Consider the following 22,184-nt stretch of genomic DNA (forward strand, 5'->3'; position numbering starts at 1 on the left):
ACACACACATATAAACCCTTACAGCAACTAATGATTCAGTACTGCGTACCAACTTTAGACTTGCAGACTGTCACACAGCAGAGCAGTCAACAACCAGTGTGAGCAAACATTTAATTACACAAATATGCAGTAGCAAACTGATATTACACTTGCGTGAAATACGTTTATTACTGGAACTACCCATCCACACACACAAGCATTATCATCACCCAAACCAGTCGCACTTTTCAATCAGATATTGAACAACTGAACACAAGTTCAGTTTGAGAGATCATACACCAGCACACACTCTGTCACATGCTGATTTCACTCGACATTCAGTCTGGAAATTATAACCGGTTTGCTTTTAATTTGTTTTTCTCCCCTTATCTCCCTCCTCAGCTAGTGCCTCTGTGCATTTAGGCAAGCAGAAAGATCAATTACGCACATTAAAGATCCCATCAATGCATTTTTCACATTAGCATTCACTGTTATGGAAACAACCCCCCACCCTACCCACCAAACAAAAACGGAGTATGGCTGCCTTAACCCCTAGGCTGCCTATATGACAAGATAACTCGTCACGGAAAACATGTACGCTTCGCTGCCACAATGACGAGATAACTTGTCATCGAAATATTCTGACTTTTCCCTGCTTTGCATTCAGTTCGATGACAAAAATGCTGGTAGCTTTAGCATGGGAATATTTCTTGATTCTATTCATAGCTGGAAACACCATCTGCGTCATAAGGCAGTCCTGTATTTGAACGTTTTGGTTGGGTTACTGGCCGCAGTCTTTGCCTGGCTCCTCTCCTCGCTCGCTCAACAAGATGTTGGACTGACTCCATGCTCAAGACATGCGATTGTGGCAAACTAAATCAACCAAGATTACTTTCTTTAGCTGATGCTCAGAAAGAATTGAAGCATAAATTCGAAGAAGAAGACAGTGGTGAACATTCATATCATCATAGGATGATTTGATAGAAAATAAAGGGAGCAATCAAGAGAGTGGCCAAGATACGACTATCAGTGAGTGATGCCGGTTGTTCAGCTCTAGCAGACGACAGAAGTCACCGAATTTTTAGTAGGACACAATGTGGACTATTTTCTTGGCACTCGGCCAACGCAGTCTGATGAGAACTGGATAAAGTGACTGTGTGAGAGGGGTGAAGAGGAGGGGGGTGGAGACTGAGGGGGCGTGGCCTCACATCCATATTATCACTTGCAGAAGTCACAATGCATTATGTATCTATTTCTTTTTCAGTTTGTTTTTTTTATATTGTGGTTGTTCTAGTATGATTTTGTGTGTGCAGATATCCATTTGTCCAGAAAATATGATATTTTAGTGCAAATTACCTGACTAATGTTTGTAATGAACAAGTTGAAAATGTGACAAAAAACAAAACACTGATTTCAAAACAACAGCATGTCACTAAAAATTATATAAAATGGGAAAACATCATGTGTTTTTTTATTCTTTATTCATTTCCCTTTAAAAAAATATATACTTTTATGGGTCTTTCTCCAATAACAAAGAGCACAGAATTTTTTGAAAATTTATACCCGTTTTTTGTGAAAAAACCCTGGCAAATAGATTTCACTTAAATCTTATTTTCCTGGCAGCAAAAGGGTTAATACAGTTATACACCTAAATATGAGTGAATGTGAGCACTGAAGATTAAGAACACATATAATAATGATAAACCTGTAAGTGGGAAATTTGAAGTTCAGGTTCCAATCCCAACAAAAAACAAATGGTAAAGTATGCATTATAAAATGAACGGTGTGTGTTTTCATTATGCACCAATCTATCTGCCAAGGAGAGAGATTAGAAGTATTTCCTTCTATTCCAAACAATTTTCAAGGAACGTTTTCATCATATCTTTTTCACAGTATGCATGCACATCCTCCACATAAACCCTTCATCTTTCCTGACACAGTAATCTTTCAAATATGGCATCCCATCTGCAAACTGTGAAAAATGTTTTGCATAATACTCTGATTGGTATCAACATCTCCACAGCAAAGAAATGATACTCACACTAATGTGAATCACCAAACAGAACAGAACCATGTCATCTGAGTAAAGGTTTTTGTTTTTCCAACTTGTAAATAAACACACAAGGTCAAAAGTTTTTTGTTTTTGTTATTTCAGCTTGTAAATAAATATACACAAGGTCAAAACGGAACAGTGTTCAAGTCTGTGACCAAAGTTTGTTTTCATTCATACAACATGCATCATTCATGGACTGGCGTTGTTGTACATACACTCATCCTGAAAATCACAAGCACAACAGGTGATCGCAGAAAACAACATCACACTAAATTGTCTTCCCTGAATACTGCGGTTTAAAAATCAATGTGGTTTAATCTCCCATGCTGCACCATCCGACACACCACCGTAAGGAATCATTATTCAGGCTGAACACATGCACAGGATGCAATCCACAGTCACTTCACATCTGTCCATGTCACAGAAGCTGCCAGTTTTTGCCTCGGGAGGCAAAGTTCAGGGCAAGGGCAAAGGTCAGGGTTGAACAAATGCAGGCAGGAGAAGGAAGACAATTTCCCTCAGCAGATCCAATGTTCTGAAGGAAATGAAAACCAGGTCAACACAGGGCAAGGGAAAAGGTCAAGGACAGGAGGAGGAAGACGACGATTTCTTTCCATGGAACCAGTGCCCTGAAGGAGGTGAAGCCTGTGAGAGTGAACAACGCAGGTGGTGACCAGGGGATGGGGGCTGTACATATTGCTTGCTCCCTTTGGCAGATCATAGTTCCAAGTGCTGCACCACCTCCAGATGCTGATGAACTTGCAGTCATCTACTGACATCCACCTGAGACAGAGCGATGACGACGATGATGATATCCATAAGGATCAAGGTCAGTGGAGAGGCGGTCCGTTGACCCCAGGGTGAAGAAATGCGCAGGTGTTGCCAAAACGACAGCCTGTCGGGGCCACAAAGTGTCGGCACACAAACCGTCCATCTGTAACAGCACAATAAAGAGGTTTACACTTCGAACAACATGAAAGCTTAACAAAGCATACATGTATGATAGTCGTGTCTGTGTGTGGCCATCAGAACAGCAGAGGAGGCAACTGTTGTCCCCAATGCAATGAGAATCAATTTACAGCTTAGTATTTTGTAAAGGACTAGGATTCTCAAACTAGGAGACAAGACTGCACTGGCTCTTCGTGCTGCAGCCTTGGGAGCTAGTTGGCCACTGGGGACCACCCCAACATTGACAGTCCAAAGGCCTTCTTGGCCAAGAGTGGGGATATAACTTGGGCAAGACACCACTTTAATAAAGCATGACACCTAAACTATACAGTAGAGATTTTTTTTAATATAAAAAACAAGAAAAAAACCAAAAAACCCCAACTTATTCTATCATTTTGTCTGTTTAGTGCAAATAATGTGATCAACAACATTCTAATTATTTGCTCTTCCACGTAATCCTAAGGATTAATATCCTTAGTAAAGTCCACAGTCACACACACAACACTTCAGCCAAATTGCATAATCCTCTTCATTAGACACACACACACATATTAAGCATTGGCAGATATGCGTCTTAACCATTCTGCCATCTTCTTCCACCTATCATTTTTCCTAGTCAGTCATCACACAGGACACCCCCCCATCCCCCCCAACACCACTCCCCCCACAAAGTCTCACCTGGCCCCCGCATGTTGTTCTGGTTCTTCCTCATGCGCGGTCCCTGCATCACGGGGCCGTTGCCTCCCATGTTGGGTCCTGGGCCTTGCATGGGTCCTCCCGGCCCCTGCATGGGATGGAACCCGGGCCCCATGGGCCCTCCGCGCATGCCCATGTCAGGGCCGCCCTGCATGTTGCCCATGCCCATGTTGTTCCAGTCCCCATCCATGTTGTTGTTGCCCATCATGGGACCTGCACACAGAACCAACCTCTGTCAGTCACTACGCTGAGTGCTCACGTCTTCTGTCGTTTGCTGGTCATAGCCCAGCCCTCCCACACCGGGTCCCTTTCTGGGCTGAAAATACTGTCAATACTGATCCTGAAAAACCTGAAGAAAAAACAACACACACACACACAAAAAAAGAAAAGAAAAAACACCAAAAAAAAAACCCCAAACATACACAAAACAAAAACACCTGGAAAAGCAATTCAGGTACCACGACTACAAGTTCTGTCTCATTCATGCATATAAACTTAGGTTGACATGCATTTGATGTTGACCAATCCACCATTTTTTTGCCAGAAGATGGAACCTCCCCCTCCCCCTTTCCACACACATACAAAACAACAACATAACTAGTACAGTATAAACATAACTTTTCATAAAACACAAAATTATACATACAATAACAAGCCGACAAAACCAAAGAATTCCAGTCCTAGGTGCAGACCCCCCCCAAAAAAAAAACTACAACATAGTAAGAATGCCCATTTTGGTTATCAAATCTCTGATATACAAAACATATTCAAAGCTTTATAGAAGAAAAAAAAAAAGTGAACGAACCAGCACAGCAGAAAACATGAAAGGAAGAGATGACAGAAAGTTTCAGTTTCAGTTTCAGTTGCTCAAGGAGGCGTCACTGTGTTCGGACAAACCATATACGCTACACCACATCTGCCAAGCAGATGCCTGACCAGCAGCGTAACCCAACGCGCTTAGTCAGGCCTTGAGAAAAAAACAAACAAAAAAAACCAACAAAAAACCCCCCAAAAAACACAACAACAGGGGAATAAATAATAGATAAGCTTACATAAATAAATAAATGAATAATAATTATAATATAGAAAAAGGTAGTAGTAATAATAATAGTAATAATAGTAAAATAAAATAAATAAATAAATAAGACAACAATGGTGATAAATAAGCGAATAAATGTAAAACATGAAGACACACATTCACACACACACCCACACATGCACAACAGAAATCCACCAAACATGCAGTTTCACAGATATGAAAGCACAGTCTGACAGAAAGAGAAGGAAGAAGCCAGCAACAAAGACTAAAGAGAGTGACGGAAGAGAGGATATTCCAGGCAAACAATTCCACCTGGTGGGGATACTCTCACACTGACACAGCCTCTGACATCTCCACAGGGGACCCTGGCTTTGCTGACTGTACGGCTAGCTGTCTGCTCTAAGACTTACGCCTGAATCATGGATGGAGATTTAGCTGAAGGTGATTTGATTTAAACAACTGAAAACATTATAAATAATGAATGACCCGACGAACTTGCCAGCTAACATATAAATGCAAAAAATTGACAACTTACTGCTTGTTTTGCTTCAAACTTTTGAAAATGTAACAAACACAAAAATTATGAATAAACTGATGAACATACCAGCAAACATACAATTACAAGAACGTGGTTTTGAGTTTTAAACCTTCTGTCCAGGAAAAAAGAAAAGAAAAAAAAAAGAGGGACAAATAAAAGAAGCAGACTAAAAAAAAAACATTGAAGAACCAAAGGCAGAGGAACAATGAATTCTGCTGATCCTCATAACACCCACTTTGTTCAAAACCTCCCATCATTCACCAGTTGCCAACTTTTCCGCACATCAAACCTAACCTGCGACAATGTCACTTCTTTTGTATCCATGCATGCAGTTTAAAAGGATGAGCGCAATGCTCATACAAATGCAGCATAATTCATTCACTGCGCCAACAGACTGGCAAGGACAAGAACTCTGCTGACATGAAGTCTTTTCTGTTTCTCTCAGTCTCACTTTTTTGCAGACTGATACACTCGCAATCAAACTGCATACAGCTGTTCAGTGAACATGTTTAAGACTCTTACCCAACATCATACATGTCATTTTATCCCTCCACAGGATGCTTGGGGGAATTCTACTTTTCACACTGAATAATCATCTGGATGAAAAGAAATATACGGTCTATTAGCTGGTGAGATTCAGTGGAACAGACTGTGCATGAGAAACCTGTAAGGTTTGGGAAACACCTTGTAGAAAATGTATACTTAAAACCCAACACATCAACAACAGGGATGAACAGGAACATGTATTTCATTTCCCTTATTTGTTGAAAATAAGAGCTGGAACGTTAGATCAATTGTCAATAATGAAACTTAACACAGCAACAAAACTGAGAAGGCAACAAGGGCATCTCGGAAACTGAACAAATTAACAGCATGCTTCAAACTGAACACATTTTCTTTGCTCCTGGACTTCAGCATGGGTAACAGAAAACACAGTTGGTCATGGAACCAAAAAGGAACAACTAAACAGAACAAACGCCATGCAGTTTCAGTTAAAAAGGAGCACAGGGGTTGGAGGTTGGGACAGGAATGTGAACAGTAACAAAAAAGAAAAAGTAAAAAGGTAACTAAAGAAACCCAAGGCTTCAAGTGTACAGACATGGGGTTACTTGACCCTCCCCCTATGACAAAGACACAAATATTTCATGTTTCATCACTGACACATGTTTCAACATTGAAACTGAGTACCGTGGTACATAGTACATAGTGACAAGTCTGGAAGTCTGAAAGCTCACTATTTTTTTTTTTTACAATGGTTTATCTTCAGACCATTTACTCAGTTTCGCTGATTGGTCTGGAAACTGACTTAGGACACTGGACAACCACTTTCTACTGTCCCCCCCCCCCCCCCCCCCCCCCCTCCGCACTCAAAGGGTTTAATTAAACTTCAGCATAAGTTTCACGAATGAGGATGACATTTTCATCCATCATGTCTGTACACTTAGAGAACAGCTGGCTTCCTATGTAAATGTAACAAAAACAGAAACAAGTCTATACCAAGAGCGTGAAAAGGTGGCGGGAGTTTGAGAAACCAGGAATATATGCTCAATGTCTTGGTTAGTGAAAGCAGCTCTGGAAAGAAAGGGGACAGTAAATGTTACAGGCATTACCCTGGCTCTTATTCAGGTGCATGAAACACTGAATAAGATGTGGAAGCAGATGTGAACCTGATGCAAACCAAAACATGACAAAGAAAAATCATGATAGAAAGAGGACAGTCAGAACCACAGACCAACGTGCATTGATACAAAAAATATATCAACAATTTTTTTTTTTTTTTAAAGAAATAATACCAGAAAAAAAGAAGAAACAGATCAGAAGTAAATGACAATAAACATACAAAACTCTTGTAAAATCAAATCAACAACCATCTAGCCCAAACATGACAACACCACAAATAAGCAAAAATGACTGTTACTTGCACACAACACAAACAAGAAAAAAATAAACTTTAGCAAGTTTCTAGATGTTTGCTGCTGTAAACACACACACACACACACATATATATATATATATATATACTCCCTCAAATCTCCTTCCTTATTTCACCATTACTTGTCGTTTTCAATTTTAAAAAAAATGTATTTTTTAGCTGCCCCAGCAATACTTCCACACTCCTCACTCTGAATCCCCCATACACTGGTGTTTGTCTGCTGGCAGTCCACAGGGGAACTGATGTTTTGCCACGAGAACCACACCTCTCTCATCAACCACACACACACAAAAAACCCAACACATTCACACAGATTTCCCCCAAACTCGTCCAACATCAACAAATCACGCCCACACACAAAACCGTGCCCTTTACCTTGCGGCCCGAACTGGCGGGGACCCATCATGGGGTTGAAGCCTGGCGGAGCGTTACCCAGAAGGCCGTGCCGCTGCGGGGCCTGCGGGGGCTGGAACTGGGGGTCGCCAGGGTTCATGGGGGGCCCACCCGGGGGGCCGCCCTGCATTGGGGGGGGTCCTCCGCCTCCGCTGCTGATCTGGTTCTTCAGCGGCTCCAGGGCCACCCTCAGCTTGTTGATCAGCTCATCCGTGTTGACGTTGGGCCCTGCATGCTGCAACACACACACACACAACCACCGTCAAATAATACGTCAATGTGGTACGAAGAATTTTCATCCACAAAACACCTGTCATGTAACTCACTGTGGTATGAGGAATGATTTTCTTTCACAAAACACCTGTCATGTAACTCACTGTGGTATGAGGATTTTTTTTCCCCGCAGTAAATTACCTGTCACACAGTACAAAAAATTATTTTGTTTCAGCAAAATACATGTCAAAATGAAACTTAATATCACTGAGCAATCTTTTCATTCACACCAGCATGCTCTAACACAACCCCCTCAACCATCAATAACGTATCACTGTGGTAAGGAAAATTACTTCTTTCCAGTAAATACATGTTATGTACTTTGAAATTGATATCATTGAACTATTTCTTTTTATTTTCGTTCAATAAATGCTGCTTCTATAACTTGAAATTCATGTCATAGCTATTGCAAAAAACAAAAACATCATTCAATCAATACCTCTTATGCAACTTGAAATGAATAGAACTGAGCAATATTCGTTTTAAAAAACTAATTCCATAAATTAACGGGGGTATGCTTGTTATGTGACCTAAAATTAATATCATAGAGTAATTTGGTGAAGAATTTTCATTCAATATGTACTTGTTATCCAACTTGTAGCATATTCCTAATCTTTTTTTAAATATCTGTAACTGAATTCACATCATCTGGTATAAAAAATGTGATAAAAAATAAAAATCCTATTGATCTCTCCACACTGGACATTATTAGCAACTACCATTTCTTTTCCATAAAAATGTGTGTGTGCGCTTATTATATAATCTAATGTGTAAAGAAAAAGAAATATTTGACAAGGGAGAGAGAGTGCAAGAGAGGGAATGTCAGAATGTGTTTATGTATGAAACTGTGTGTGAAATTTAATAACAGAAAGAGAGACAGAGAGAGACAGAGAAAGAGAAAGTGTGTGTGCACACACGTCATGAACCTGTCAAATGGGTTCACATGACCACATATGCATGTGTGCACAGGTGCCCGCGTGCACAACCATTCATCATAAAATACAAAATAAAAACAAAAACCATCACAAACCATGCTGCAACAACAAAACTACTGAACAGACAAAAACACCACCAGACAACACAAGCACCACCTACATGAAAGATCTTGCCCATCAACACATAAGCCATCTGACCATAAGCCCTCACCATGAGAGAACCAAGAATGCTCTGCACGTTGGCCATGACGGCTGCATTGGCCTGCAGGGACCGACCCCCGGTTGCTATGCTCTGCTGCTGGATGGATGCCAGCATGTTGTTGATGTCTGGGGGCAGCTGAATGTTCCCCTTTCCCACACCTCCACCACCGTTTGGACCCCCTCCTCCTCCTCCTCCGCCCGCCATGGGGTTTGGTGGGGCGTTGGTCGTCTGGGAGATGTCGAAGGCGGGGTCGTAGGGCATGCTGGCGGGGTCCACGTTGTACGTGTGTTCGTACTCTTCCCCTGAGCAAGTCTCCTGGTGACAGACAAGACAGATGAAGTCACCGTGTTAACTAGTTTTCAAACTCTGTATCCCCTCCCACCCCCCCTAACCACAATTCTTTTATATGTGGTGATGGGGGAAAGAAACAGGATGGGGGACAGGATGAAGCATGGGAGAGATGCAAAACATGCTGGTTTTCAAGGGCTGATCATCAAATTAATGTTGAGTTTTGGTAAGCAAAAATCTTATGAAACAGTTGAATAATAAAATATAGAAAAAAAAAAAGAAATGAAAAAAGGTAAAAGTGATGAGACTTATATGTGACATGGGAAGGGAATAATCACACAGAAAAGTGGCAGACGTGAAAAGGTTAACAGACAGCATATTTTGAAGTAGGAAATAGTTAACACAGATGATGGATGCAATAGATCAGAGGTCAGAGCATTGACTTTCAATCTGAGAGGCCCTCGGTTTAATCCCAGTATCAGTGCCAGTTTCGTAAATTGTGGAGATTCTTTCGATCTGAGGTCAACGTATGTGCAGACCTGCTAGTGCCTCTATTCCCCTTGTGAAGAAGAAAAAAACACCCTTCAGTTTTAATCATGCATTGTAAACATCCTGTTACCCCACGTCAGTAGGTTTGGTAACACTAACATACCCATCATGCATACCCAGGAAAATGGAGTATGGCTGCCTTCATGATGGGCTGAACACAGCTGTACATGTAAAAGCCGACTTGTAGACACAAGTGAATATAGGAGCTGTAGCCCACAAATGCAGAAAGAAAAGATTCACAGACTTTGAAACAGACATCTTAGCATGTGACAGATAGGGGAGAGGATGAAAGAGAAAGAGAAAGAGAGAGAGAGAGAGAGAGAGAGAGAGAGAGAGATGATGATGATGATGATGATGATGATGATGATGATAAAAACTAAGGAAAAGAAAGACAGAGAAGTGTGACTCACATCCACAAGAGGGATGATCTTGATGTCGGTGGGCTCCACACTTTCCACCTCAGGCTCACTGGGACTGTCGGGCAGCCTGTAACACACACACGCACACATAATTAATGACTATCACTGGCCCATCTTTAAGCGAGAGAGAGAGGGAGAGAGGATTAAGTTTTCCCTGCTTATGTGTTTTGCTTAAAAAGAAAACAAATTCTTTATGAAGGGTGGCAGGTGGGATGGAAGAGCTTGTAAATTAAAAAAAAAAATTCGCAAGAAACATAGGCAAATTCTGACAGAATCATGTCACCCAAAATTCTTTCTCCAGCACAATACCAATTAAGATTTTGCATTGTTATTTAAAAAAATATATATATACAACAACAACAAAACATCCACTGTATTTCACAGTGTTTTATTCTTTAGTGCTTTTCCACCCTTGACTTGAAGTAGGTGGAGTGATGGCCAAGAGGTAACGAGTCCACCTGGGAAGCGAGAGAATCTGAGCGTGCTGGTTTGAATCACAGCTCAGCCGCCGATATTTTCTCCCCCTCCACAGGACCTTGAGTGGTGGTCTGGATGCTAGTCATTCGGATGAGACAATAAACCAAGGTCACATGTGCAGCATGCACTTAGCGCACGTAAAAGAACCCATGGCAACAAAAGGGTTGTTCCTGGCAAAATTCTGTAGAAAAATCCACATCAATAGAAAAACAAATAAAACTGCATGCAGGAAAAAATACAAAAAAACATGGGTGGCGCTGTAGTGTAGCAACACGCTCCCCCTGGGGAGAGCAGCCCAAATTTCACACAGAGAAATCTGTTGTGATAAAAAGAAATACAAATACAAATGTGGCGAGAGCCTTGAGATGGCCTTAGTGGTCGGTGAGGCTCTAAGCACCATAATTTCATTTGATCTGACATATAGAGAAAGCAAGCAAAGGGAACTACTGACAGAAAAAGAAGAAAGCATCAAAAACTCCTGACAGACAAAAGAAACGAAAGCATAAGGAACTGCAACTGAGAAAAGTAAACCATAGCGCAGAGCTTTACCTGAAGAAAGGCACTCAAAACACCAACACAGAAAACTGTTCTGGTCATCCCACAACAACGATCTCAATCAAGACAGTGACTGTATAAAATACCTATTCACATGGGAATGGCTCTGCAGTCCATGTCTGGAACCACAAATACCACCCCACACTCTCTACCCGCCCCCCCAAAAAAAAACAGGCCACACATAGAGATAAAAGATTACTCACATCTGTTTTGAGAAGAAAAGGGCCTGCAGCACCCCTGACTCTCGCTGCTGCTGTACACCCCTCTCCACACTGTTACAGCCCACCTCCACCGTCATCACTATGCTGTCTATCACCGGGGGCCGTCGCCACTGTTACAATCACACACATCATGCACTGTTAGACAACAAGGCCGACAATGGGGCTACAGCTAAATACGTAGAGCCAATGGGTTAACTGTACGATGAAAATACAGACAACAGGTTACTGTAAAATGATGGTGCAATAGGGTACTGTGAAGTGAAGATACAGACAACTGGTAAAGTTCTGTAAAGTGATGATATACACACACACATTATGGTAAGTGTAAAATGATGGTGCAAATATGGTACTGTAAAGTGAAAATTCAGACAACTGGTAACAATGGAGTAACTGTAAAATAAAGGTACAGACAACAGAGTAACTGTAAAGTGATGATACAATGGGGTAACTGTATTGTGAAGATACTGACAATGGGGTAACTGTAATGTAAAGATGCAGACAATGGGTAACTGTAAAGTGATGACACAATGGGGTAAATGTAGTGTGAAGATACAGACAATAGGGTAACTGTAAAATGAAGGTAGTCGGGTAACTGTAATGTGGAGAGACAATAGGGTAACTGTAAAATGAAGGTACAATGGGGTAATTGTGAAATGAAGGTACAATGGGGTGACCGTAAAATGAAGATACAATGGTGTAATTGTAACATGAAGATAAAGACATCAGTAGCGATGACAGAGAGAAGGGGGTAACTGTAAAAGAAAGATACAAATAAAGTGAAGACACAGATAATGGGGAAACTGTAAAGTGAACGTCCTGACAATGAAGCAACTGTATATCAAATTCATATGTGTCAAAACTGGCTGCTTCATACGTAGATGAATATCATGAACTGCCGTATTCATGTAGCAGCAAGTTGAATAGTGCTGAAGTTAGCAAACCTACTCTCCCCACTCCCTCCCTCCCACCCAAGTAATTATACAACTACACAGGACATCAGACATGGTAGAAGTGTGTAGGCTTAAACAGTGCTGAGACACACACACACACATCAAGTCAACCCACCGGCAAAACTTCAACCATGTTGTCATGGATCAACCTTTTAGCTGTTTCCATGGCCTGAAAGATACAACATGAGAAATGTATCAATGCAGTACAGACAAAAATTAACATGTGGATATCTCATACCAAGTATACAAGACATACCAGTACGACATTCTATTCTCAAGAGAAGAATATAAACATGTACTTAATACACATATCTTTATGCACAAATACACTGAAGTAACAAAGTGTACACTTCTGTTCAAAACGGTTTTAAAATGTCCTTGGTAGTGTTACATGAAAATTCAGTTTTCTAACTTTCTCATTTACTTCTGCTCAACCCACCTCTCTGATTCTCTATTTCAGAACAGAGAACAGAAAAAGCAACCCGTAAAAAAAAAAAAGAAAGACATTCTGGTAACTTACCCGTCCTTCAGACCTCATGTCCTGTTTCTTCAGTTCGCTGAACGTCTTTGGCCTGTTGACATTTTCTGAAACACGATACAACATTGTCTTGTGAATCACTGTACCACAGTTTTAAAGCACAAATCATGTAAATAACAACAGTACATTCAAAGCTGTTGTCACCCCCCACCCCCACCAATCCCCAACCCATTTTTGTTTTTAACTGTTGCATCTTTTTGTGTCCTTTTTTTTTTTTTTTTCCCCAGTGATGAATAAGACACACAAGTTGTGAAAAGATGCTGTGTTACCCACCAGAAGAGAACTCAAAGCTACAAAGCCTTTCAATCCTCAGGCTTACACCAGGGTTCAAAACCCACAATGCCTGTCAAGGCCATGACGAGAACTACTAAGTCACATTGCAGTTTCAAATCAAAGGATTCCACTCACTTATCAGAAGCATAACTGACAGACAAGATTGTTGCCAGTATTCTTTTACATTTATGAGCACTGATGGTGCTGAATTCTTGAGCTGCAGCCTCAGTAGATACAGCAAAACAACACTGAAAAGTTGACAGTTGTTGTCAGACTTTCCAAACTTGGAAATTGCCAAACTTGACCAAGTCTAACAGATCATGTATATATCTAAAATGATAGGCAAATCCAGAATATAAGAAAACAAAAAAGGAAAAAATATCTTCCAACCCCCCCACCCCCTCCCCCATTAATAGGCCTTAAAGAAAGATAACCAGTAGTTTTATTTTTTAATAAAGAAAGTAAAAAAAAGCACTCCATGTAATCAGTATTCCAGTATTAAAAACAACAACAACAGGTATTCAGCAAAGAAAAAAACACACCCAAAAACCACACACACACAAAAAAAAACCACCCTCTCCCATTTTCAGTTTTGTTTAAATTGTGATTCCTTGCTAATCCCCTAAGTAATTAGCATTAAAAAAAACAACAAAAAAACAAACAAAAACACAAAAAAACAAAACAAAAACAAACAAACAAAAAACAACAACTAACATAGCAGGTATTCAATGAAAAAAAAAAAAAAAACCCAAAAAACTCCAAAATGCACCTCTTTCTGTTTCGTCCAGCTCAAAATAGAAGATCTGCCGAAGCTGCGACTCCTCGGCCCACTGGACACGTTTCTTGGAGCCCTTCCCGTTGCCTCCCCTGTTGGCATCCTGGTTGTCTTCTCCTGTGCCATCCATGGTGGGGGGGGACCTGTCTGTGGAGTCCCTCTTCACCCTGCCCTCCTCGCCCCCTTCCGACGTGTTCATGTCGCCTGGACACATGGACAGCACATATCGATTTTTTTTCTTTTCTCTCTCTCCACTTTATACAAGTAATATCTTTATGAAAATATTTTTAAAAAATCTTCATGCGCCTGATCACAAGGACAGCATGTTTCTTGAATGTTTCTGTTTCTATCTCTACTTTATTCAAGCAATATCTTCAAGTAATAAACATATTCACATGTGTATGAACACGCATACGTATGGAAAGCTGTGATGTAATATAAATCCCAATAAATAAAAGCAATGCTAGGCTCTTGTTGCAAAAAGGAACAAGACAGTACAGACACTGACATGTTTTTTGTGGATACTGACGCATTTATATGCAAAAGGACATTAAAAAAAATGTAAATTGACATCTCCTTTTGTGTAAACTTGAGTTTCTTTTGCGTGGAGATTTTTCAGATCTCCTAGGTCAACATATGCGATGAACTGCCAATGCCTGAACCCCCTTCCACATGTACACACAGACACACACATCATCAAATACGTAAATTAAAGATCCCATAATTGACATCAGTATTTACTGGGTGACAGAAACATGAACATACCTAGTATAGACGACTCCACAAGGCTACATAAATGGGGGTGGGGGTGGGGGGCTGGAGGGGAAGGGGAAGTAAAAATGGCACATACATAAAAAGCCCACTCATAGATCTATACAAGTGAATGTGAGAGCTGCAGCCTACGAACAGGCAAAAAAACAAAGTAAATATAAAACATTCACCTGTGTCAGCCGGCTGGTCATTTGTCTCCATGTCAATGGTGGGCGGTTCGCTGTTGTCTAACGTCTGCTCATCCACAGCCATGGCATCGTCAGGCTCGCTGGTGTCCATTTTTTCCAGGGAAGGTGGGCTGCGCTCCTCCTGGGAGGGCGTGGGTTCAGGGTCTTCTGACTTCTCCAGCGTGTCCCGGTAAAACTGAAAACATTGCATGCACAACCATGCAATGACGTATGCCATCCTAAAGTGCAAATGATCTGTATTGTCAGTTTTAACTGTCTTGGTAAAACTGATAAAATGATATACAGGTCCGTGGAATAAATTGCGTGATCCTAGAGTACAAACGATCGTTAATGTCACAGTTTCAACTGTCCCCGTAAAACTGATAAAATGATATACAGAGCCCTGGTATGACTTAAGCGATCCGTAAGTGCAAGCGATCAGTAAAGTCAGTTTCAAGTGTCCTGGTAAAACTGAAAACATTACACACAGAGCCACGGAATAACTTACGCTCTTCAAGTACAAATGATCAGTAAAAATATCTGGCGCTGGGGAGTGCTTTTCACACAGAAACTCGGTGGCTGTGAAAGAGTTTAGGAGAGAGAACACTTACAGAAGGAACGCAAGGCAGTCTAAAGTGTTAAAAAATAAACAATAAAATAAATCAGAGACGGAACACTTACAGAAGGAACGCATGGCAGCCTGTGCGCTGGTGGTGTAAGAGGAGAGACAGGGCCTGCAGAGAGCGATGTCGCTGATGGTGGAGTTGTTGGTGTGGTGGGGGTCAAGGGAGCCAGTGATGATGGGGTCTTGATGGCAGAGGCAGGCATGGGTTCCTTGGAAGATGGGAAGGTGGGTGGCAAGGGCATGGCTTTCTTCTTGCGCTTCATTGTGCCATGCATGTAGGTGGTGGACTTGGTCAGTTCATTCATGAACACGTTGCTGTCATGGATTTCATGTGCAGGTGCTGCAGGAAAAATTTTAAAAAATTTTTTAAATGGGGAAAAAATACTGGAGGCTAGATCTCAAAACTGAAGAATATAACTGGAAACTGCTTCCAAAAAAGAAACTGTGCTATTATAATTCACATACCTTGTTTTGTTAAAACCATCATATATAACAAACTGAATGTGCTGCTCGATTTGCTAAAGACATTTGATCTTTTTAAAAATGTTCTATTCACCAATGTAATCAAATATATTCAACTTCAACTATCCCTGCTAAAATGCGCTTTCTTTTCTTCTTCTTTTGGTCAGAATTTTGAATAAAACATGAAAAAGATTTTAGATATGCACTTACGTCTTCTTGGAGGTATTATCTTGATCCTCCCATGCGTGACCTCTGGGGGTGACATGCCAGTTGGACTCGTCACAGAGTCTGAAGGCTCAGAGGGCAAAATCTTTAGAGTCAAGCGTGGAATCTTCTCAGGCGGCTCTTCTCTTGAAGGTTCAATGCTGCAAGTACCACAACATTTATAATCATTTCAAATGCACACTTTTTCCAAACTGGAAAATCCTACCAAGTACTCATCATTACATGCAAAGTTTAATCTGTGCAAAGAAAATTCAAATGATTCAGACACTACTACCACATAGGCTGTAGAAATAATCTCTCATTTGTTACAAATGACATACTGGAATAGAGCTTTAAAATCCAGATCACTAAGTATTTTGTTTTTGTGTTCAAATACAAGACTCTCAATTTTTTCTTTCAATTTTATTTACTCCTTTAAGATTTCAGAAAAGAGAAGGGAGAAAATATATTTCTGCAGGGATTCTATCTATAGACTAATGAACAATTACATGTATATTCAACTGACTGGAATTTATATGTGAATCCAAAGGCTTGTCACTCACATGACACAATCTCTCAGCCCCAGTCAAGTCATAGGCACAGATAAATACGACAATGGTTGACCAAAAGGTCAAAAAGTGAAAACACATTAATCTGAAGCAATCATTTTCAAAGCACGACCAATGAACTGTGCACTCACAGAATCCCTAACAAAAATGCTTGAAGAACAGAAATAAAATAAAGAAACGCATTACCTGACTCTTTTGGGAATAGAAATGGGCGGCTTCAACTCTTCTGCCGTCTTCTTCTTGATGGGAGGCAAGGGGTCATCCTCATCAAACACTGATCGGAATTTACTTGTAAACACACGAGCCGTTTTCGGTTTCCTCCTCGTCTTCTCCTCGTCCTCTTCTTTCAGGAATGTTGATTTGGCACCGGAGAGGTTTTTGTTTTGTAACACATTACTATCACCAGCTAACCTGGACTCAGCACTCTCAGAATTGTCCTCTTTATTGTCACTGCTGGTGTGCCGGTCTTTCTGAGCACTGTCTGTGGCACTGCTGGAAGATTTCTTTTCACTGGAGGATGAGGATGAGGAGGATGAGGATGAGGATGAGGAGTCCTTTTTGGAGCTGTGATGGGATTTGGAGTTGTGGGAGTGATGGGAGGAGTCTTTCTTGTCTGAGCTCCTGTGTCGGTGTCTGTCTTTCTCCTTGTCCTTGTCTTTCTCCTTTTCTTTGTCTTTATCCTTCTCTTTCTCCCTTTCTTTCTCTTTCTCCTTGTCTTTCTTCTTCTTCTTCTTGGTTTTATCTATAATGTAAAAGGGAAAGAAGTGTGAATGTGATATAGTCTTTTTTTCATTTTCACAATTTGTGAAGTGAAACTTGATATCTCTTGAGAAATTACCATCTGGTCTCATTAATAGCACACAAATATATAAAAACACACTTTGATATTGTCAAATCCATATACATGCACACAAACAAGCACACTCTGACAAAGATCAATCTTCCAGATCTAACTACAGTGAACTCTTCTTGAATCATTCTTCTGATTTTAATTTTTTTTTTGTTAAATGGTTATTGGCTGAGCAAGTATATGTACAGCAGGCACAATACATACATGTTTTTCATCAAACTCTGTATGAAATCTAATCAAAGCAATATTTTTCCTTTGCAAACATTTTTTTGTTGTTGCTACCATGCATGCAAATGCAAAGCTGGCATTGTGTGTGCAGGGCTGTATATTCAGATAAGATAAATAAAATATGGGCAATTTCAATCCCACGATTTTGGAACAGACTGATGGACGCTGTGGTTTCCTTCCCCAATCATACCACAAAAAAACAATAAAAAAAAACAACCCAACCAAACAACCAAACAAACCAGCATCAGACACTCACCATTGTCATCACTGTTGCTTTTGCTCTTGATCTTCTTCATCCAGCAGTCCACCACAGCACTTGACAGATTTCTGACGTCTGAAATGGACAAGAAAAAACACCATTAAATAACCAATCACTAGTTATCTTTCTATTCTCATCCCTTGCAGTTATATACATTCTCAAGTGATGCAGTACACGTTTATACTGGAAGAAGTTCCCACTAATCCCAGGTGTCATACTTACTTCAGTAACTCTGCACATACAATATTTGATTTTAATTCTGATCAACTCGTTCCCTATCTGCTCAATATCTCATAAATCTATTCTATCATTCTTTCAGTTTCGGCAGAAGAGGACTGGGCCCCGCCATCCCATGCCGAGCCCTGGACACAGTGGATATGAAGTCACTACCCCGATGGCCATAAAAGGCTATGGGACCTCTAAATTTTTTATTTTTTTAATGTAATTTTGCTAATGTAGGTATCAGCAGCCTACCTTCATTGGCGTGCTTTGTGAGACCCTTGATGAAGCGAGCCGTGGTGTCCTGTTTGAGGATCTCGACAGACACTGGCAGATTCTGGTACAGTTTGAGCAGCTCCAGAATGAACACCACATTCTCCCCGTCCTTGGCCTCCTGCAGCCACTTGCTCAGCATGTTCCATCCTCCACTGATAATAAACCTGGGAACACACCACGCTCACACCGTTAGACATGGGCAGAGTGAGTTATAAACCTGGGAACACACCACGCTCACACCGTTAGACATGGGCAGAGTGAGTTATAAACCTGGGAACACACCACGCTCACACCGTTAGACATGGGCAGAGTGAGTTATAAACCTGGGAACACACCATGCTCACACCGTTAGACATGGGCAGAGTGAGTTATAAACCTGGGAACACACCACGCTCACACCGTTAGACATGGGCAGAGTGAGTTATAAACCTGGGAACACACCACGCTCACACCGTTAGACATGGGCAGAGTGAGTTATAAACCTGGGAACACACCACGCTCACACCGTTAGACATGGGCAGAGTGAGTTATAAACCTGGGAACACACCACGCTCACACCGTTAGACATGGGCAAACTGAACAGAAAAAAAGACTATGCAAAGAGCGGTCCAGTTACAATGTGGTACATAGGAAGGGATTACATTCACTGAGTAAAGAAAGTATATTTCTTTCATTAACTAAAATATACCTTGTTGTCTTTTTAAAACTAAAATGTGTCATGGCATGAGAGGATACTCTGTGTGTGTATTTTGTGTGCGTGTGTGCACACTTATCTGAATGAAATGCATCAGTCTAAACAATACCTCAATACTTTATGTTAAACAAATCACTGAACTTAAATTCATTTTCATGAAGGACTTAAAGGGCCCCCGTCTCAATCAAATCACTTTTCATAAAGCATGTTCATGAAACATTATTACAACATATTAAATAATGGATTCACACTAAACATGCTGACTTACTTTTGCAGCACCTCTTCTGAGGATGTGTGTAAACAGATGTTCACATAGATACACTTGCTGACCATCTTTGTGGCGTCTTTCATCAAGCTGCAAAATGAAAACATGGCATTCCAGAACTTGCATTTCCTTCAAGAGATAAGAAATAACAGGCATTTTATGACAAAATAATTCCATTGTTTTCAATTTCCGTAAACAATATTCTGTATACTATGTTGCTAACACTTGCAGATACAGAGTTCTATAAACAATGCTGTGTCATCTTGATACTGTACACATACCTGAACTGAAACAGGTTTCAGTAACTTTTATATCTTCATTTTCTTTCTGGTTTTGAACACATCTGGAGTTTTACTGAACAGCAAGGCAGTTAACTTTTCATTTTCAGCAGACTGTCTGCACTGAAACACAGTGTAAGTCATTCTACTGGATTTGATATTTATGTCACTGAATTCAACAAAAGGTTCAGATATTGCTCTCTTCACAATACAAACATAATTTTGAAAATACATTATGAGAAAATGAAATTTTACATATTTCACTGTAACAGTTATTATCTCATCACTTTCGACTGAAGAGACAGAACAGCTAAAGCACATACCCATTTGAACAAACAATTTTACAAAGCTGAGGCTCCTAATGGGTGGACTAGTTTGCACATGACATGAAACAGACCCTTGCAAGAGTCTGCACCCGTGGGTCATGGCATAATATGTGTAAATAAAACTATTTTACACAGGCTCCCCCCCCCTCCCACCCCACCAGAAACACTGCTGACAGGTAACTCACCTGACAATCCTTGTTGAAGACTCCGCTTCCTTCATGCCTCCTGACTTGTCCAGCAGGGGGTTCAGCGCCTTCAGGAGCTGTGCTGGTGTCACTGTCGGCTGAAACACCATGGTTTTCAGGTTAAAGTTACAATATAGCAAATAAGAGAACAAACACTGGTTCTGAACAATTTGTAAGCAGTAAACAACTTGGTTCTTTATTTCCTAAGCTTCAAATACAGACAAACAACAGATAAACCTTTCAATGGTTTCATATGAACAATTCCTACAACGTGAAGACAAGTTTCAGAGAAACCTTTGATCCGCAACAATTCCTTTGCTGTGTATAACTGAGCTTTCATGCTACAGATATGCCTCTGCTCTAAACCGACCATTTTCCACAATGTAAATATAGAGCAATGAAAATAAGATGAAAATTATACCAGCATTGACGATTTTTAAACTTTGAACATTCAGCTTGGGTTAGGGACAGTTATGAGTAACATCTACATACTCAAATGTCTAGTTCAATTTTGAGAGAAAGATTAATCTCAGTTGAACCATGCAATTCTAATAACTGAAACTTTCAAGACTCATCAGTGCATGCAATGCTATTGAAGACATGTCTAACGGTACAGTTAGGATGAAGGAAACCATACTGACAAGATGACAGAAAACATGACCATGAAACTTACCATTTTTTCACACTTGGCTTTACACCTTCTTGGCAGCGCTGACCTGCACACACACGCATTTAAAAACGTTATCAAAACATCTGAAGGTGTTTCAGTCATTTAATCATATCCAACATACAAAGTCCCGGTGGTGGTGTGTGTCCATCGAGATCGATGATGACCATCGTTGTCATCCAGCTGGGGGATGGGGGGAGGCTGGTGGTGGGGTGGGGGGGAGGATGCTCATGAATCTATCTGTGAATGCGCAGATGGCTGAATAGTCCAATCAGGTCATTTTGGATGACTGATGACTTGCGCGATGAGTTTGTTTAAAGTGAAGAGGAGTTGCGCAACGTCAACCTCACTCTCTCGTCCGGGTCCACCAATTTCCAGTGGCAAGACTAAGTCGAGACGACTGGAGGATGAGCACGGATGCAGTGGATGACCAAGATATCCTTTCGGTGTCTCATCTTGCTCTCTGCACTCCACAGTGCGTTGCTGTAACCGCCTTCCTCTCCGTTGAACCGATAGGTTTCTTCCGCAGATTCTGCCGGATCCAGACTTCGCATGCATGGGTAGACACACCCCGGGGGCCAACTGCGTGTGGCATGCACACAGCACAGTGGAGCTAGATGGCCGTCGGTGGCTCTCCTGAGCCAACGCCCTTTTATGGATCTCCATAAGGGTGTCTAGCCACCCGCCTCACGAGTCCCGGAAGGGAGCAGTGGGAGTGCCGGTTTAGTCGCCGGCAACCCGACCCTGAACAGGTTGTACTGGATTACAGGTTACCAGTAGCAGATCTAATCACCTGACCTGACAAGTCCCGGTACACTGTAATGCAACCTACAGGTATCTGTGTGCTTCATTTGAGCAGATGGCACTGCCCACATGGAAAAGGGAATACCTTTCCTATTCAATGTTATGAAGTCAGTGTTCTCTCTCTCTGTGACTTGCTATCTGCTGGGAAGAATAATCAGTTGATTTGGATAATGCATTAACAGTGTGCAGTGTCGCCTGCACTCCCTTACACAGTTACAGATTTATATTGAAGTATAATCATTCAAAATGGGTAAGAAAACCGCTCGAGTTGCTTCTACCCAGGCTTTGGCACACCACACAC

The 22,184-nt window shown here is 41.0% G+C and overlaps 1 protein-coding gene across 3 annotated transcripts in view; it reads right to left on the reverse strand.

The window, feature by feature from the left end:
- Nucleotides 1-1,243: 1,243 nt before the first annotated feature.
- LOC143275878 (serine/threonine-protein phosphatase 1 regulatory subunit 10-like) overlaps nucleotides 1,244-22,184 on the reverse strand; it is a 40,703-nt gene continuing 19,762 nt past the window's right edge. For all 3 annotated transcript variants that reach the window (XM_076580189.1, XM_076580188.1, XM_076580187.1), the window contains 18 exons: nucleotides 21,086-21,128; nucleotides 20,413-20,510; nucleotides 19,627-19,713; nucleotides 18,644-18,828; nucleotides 18,167-18,244; nucleotides 17,019-17,574; nucleotides 16,270-16,424; nucleotides 15,654-15,937; nucleotides 14,976-15,168; nucleotides 14,029-14,238; nucleotides 12,969-13,033; nucleotides 12,564-12,617; nucleotides 11,481-11,608; nucleotides 10,237-10,312; nucleotides 8,999-9,304; nucleotides 7,562-7,814; nucleotides 3,659-3,889; nucleotides 1,244-2,966 (listed from right to left, as the gene is read on the reverse strand). In XM_076580189.1, coding sequence (XP_076436304.1) covers nucleotides 2,863-2,966; nucleotides 3,659-3,889; nucleotides 7,562-7,814; nucleotides 8,999-9,304; nucleotides 10,237-10,312; nucleotides 11,481-11,608; nucleotides 12,564-12,617; nucleotides 12,969-13,033; nucleotides 14,029-14,238; nucleotides 14,976-15,168; nucleotides 15,654-15,937; nucleotides 16,270-16,424; nucleotides 17,019-17,574; nucleotides 18,167-18,244; nucleotides 18,644-18,828; nucleotides 19,627-19,713; nucleotides 20,413-20,510; nucleotides 21,086-21,088 — 3,066 coding nt within the window. In that variant the 5' untranslated portion in view covers nucleotides 21,089-21,128 and the 3' untranslated portion in view covers nucleotides 1,244-2,862. The remainder of the gene's footprint in view (nucleotides 2,967-3,658; nucleotides 3,890-7,561; nucleotides 7,815-8,998; nucleotides 9,305-10,236; nucleotides 10,313-11,480; nucleotides 11,609-12,563; nucleotides 12,618-12,968; nucleotides 13,034-14,028; nucleotides 14,239-14,975; nucleotides 15,169-15,653; nucleotides 15,938-16,269; nucleotides 16,425-17,018; nucleotides 17,575-18,166; nucleotides 18,245-18,643; nucleotides 18,829-19,626; nucleotides 19,714-20,412; nucleotides 20,511-21,085; nucleotides 21,129-22,184) is intronic.

The sequence above is a fragment of the Babylonia areolata genome, chromosome 31, assembly GCF_041734735.1.
Source record: "Babylonia areolata isolate BAREFJ2019XMU chromosome 31, ASM4173473v1, whole genome shotgun sequence".
NCBI classification, from domain to species: Eukaryota; Metazoa; Mollusca; class Gastropoda; order Neogastropoda; family Buccinidae; genus Babylonia; species Babylonia areolata.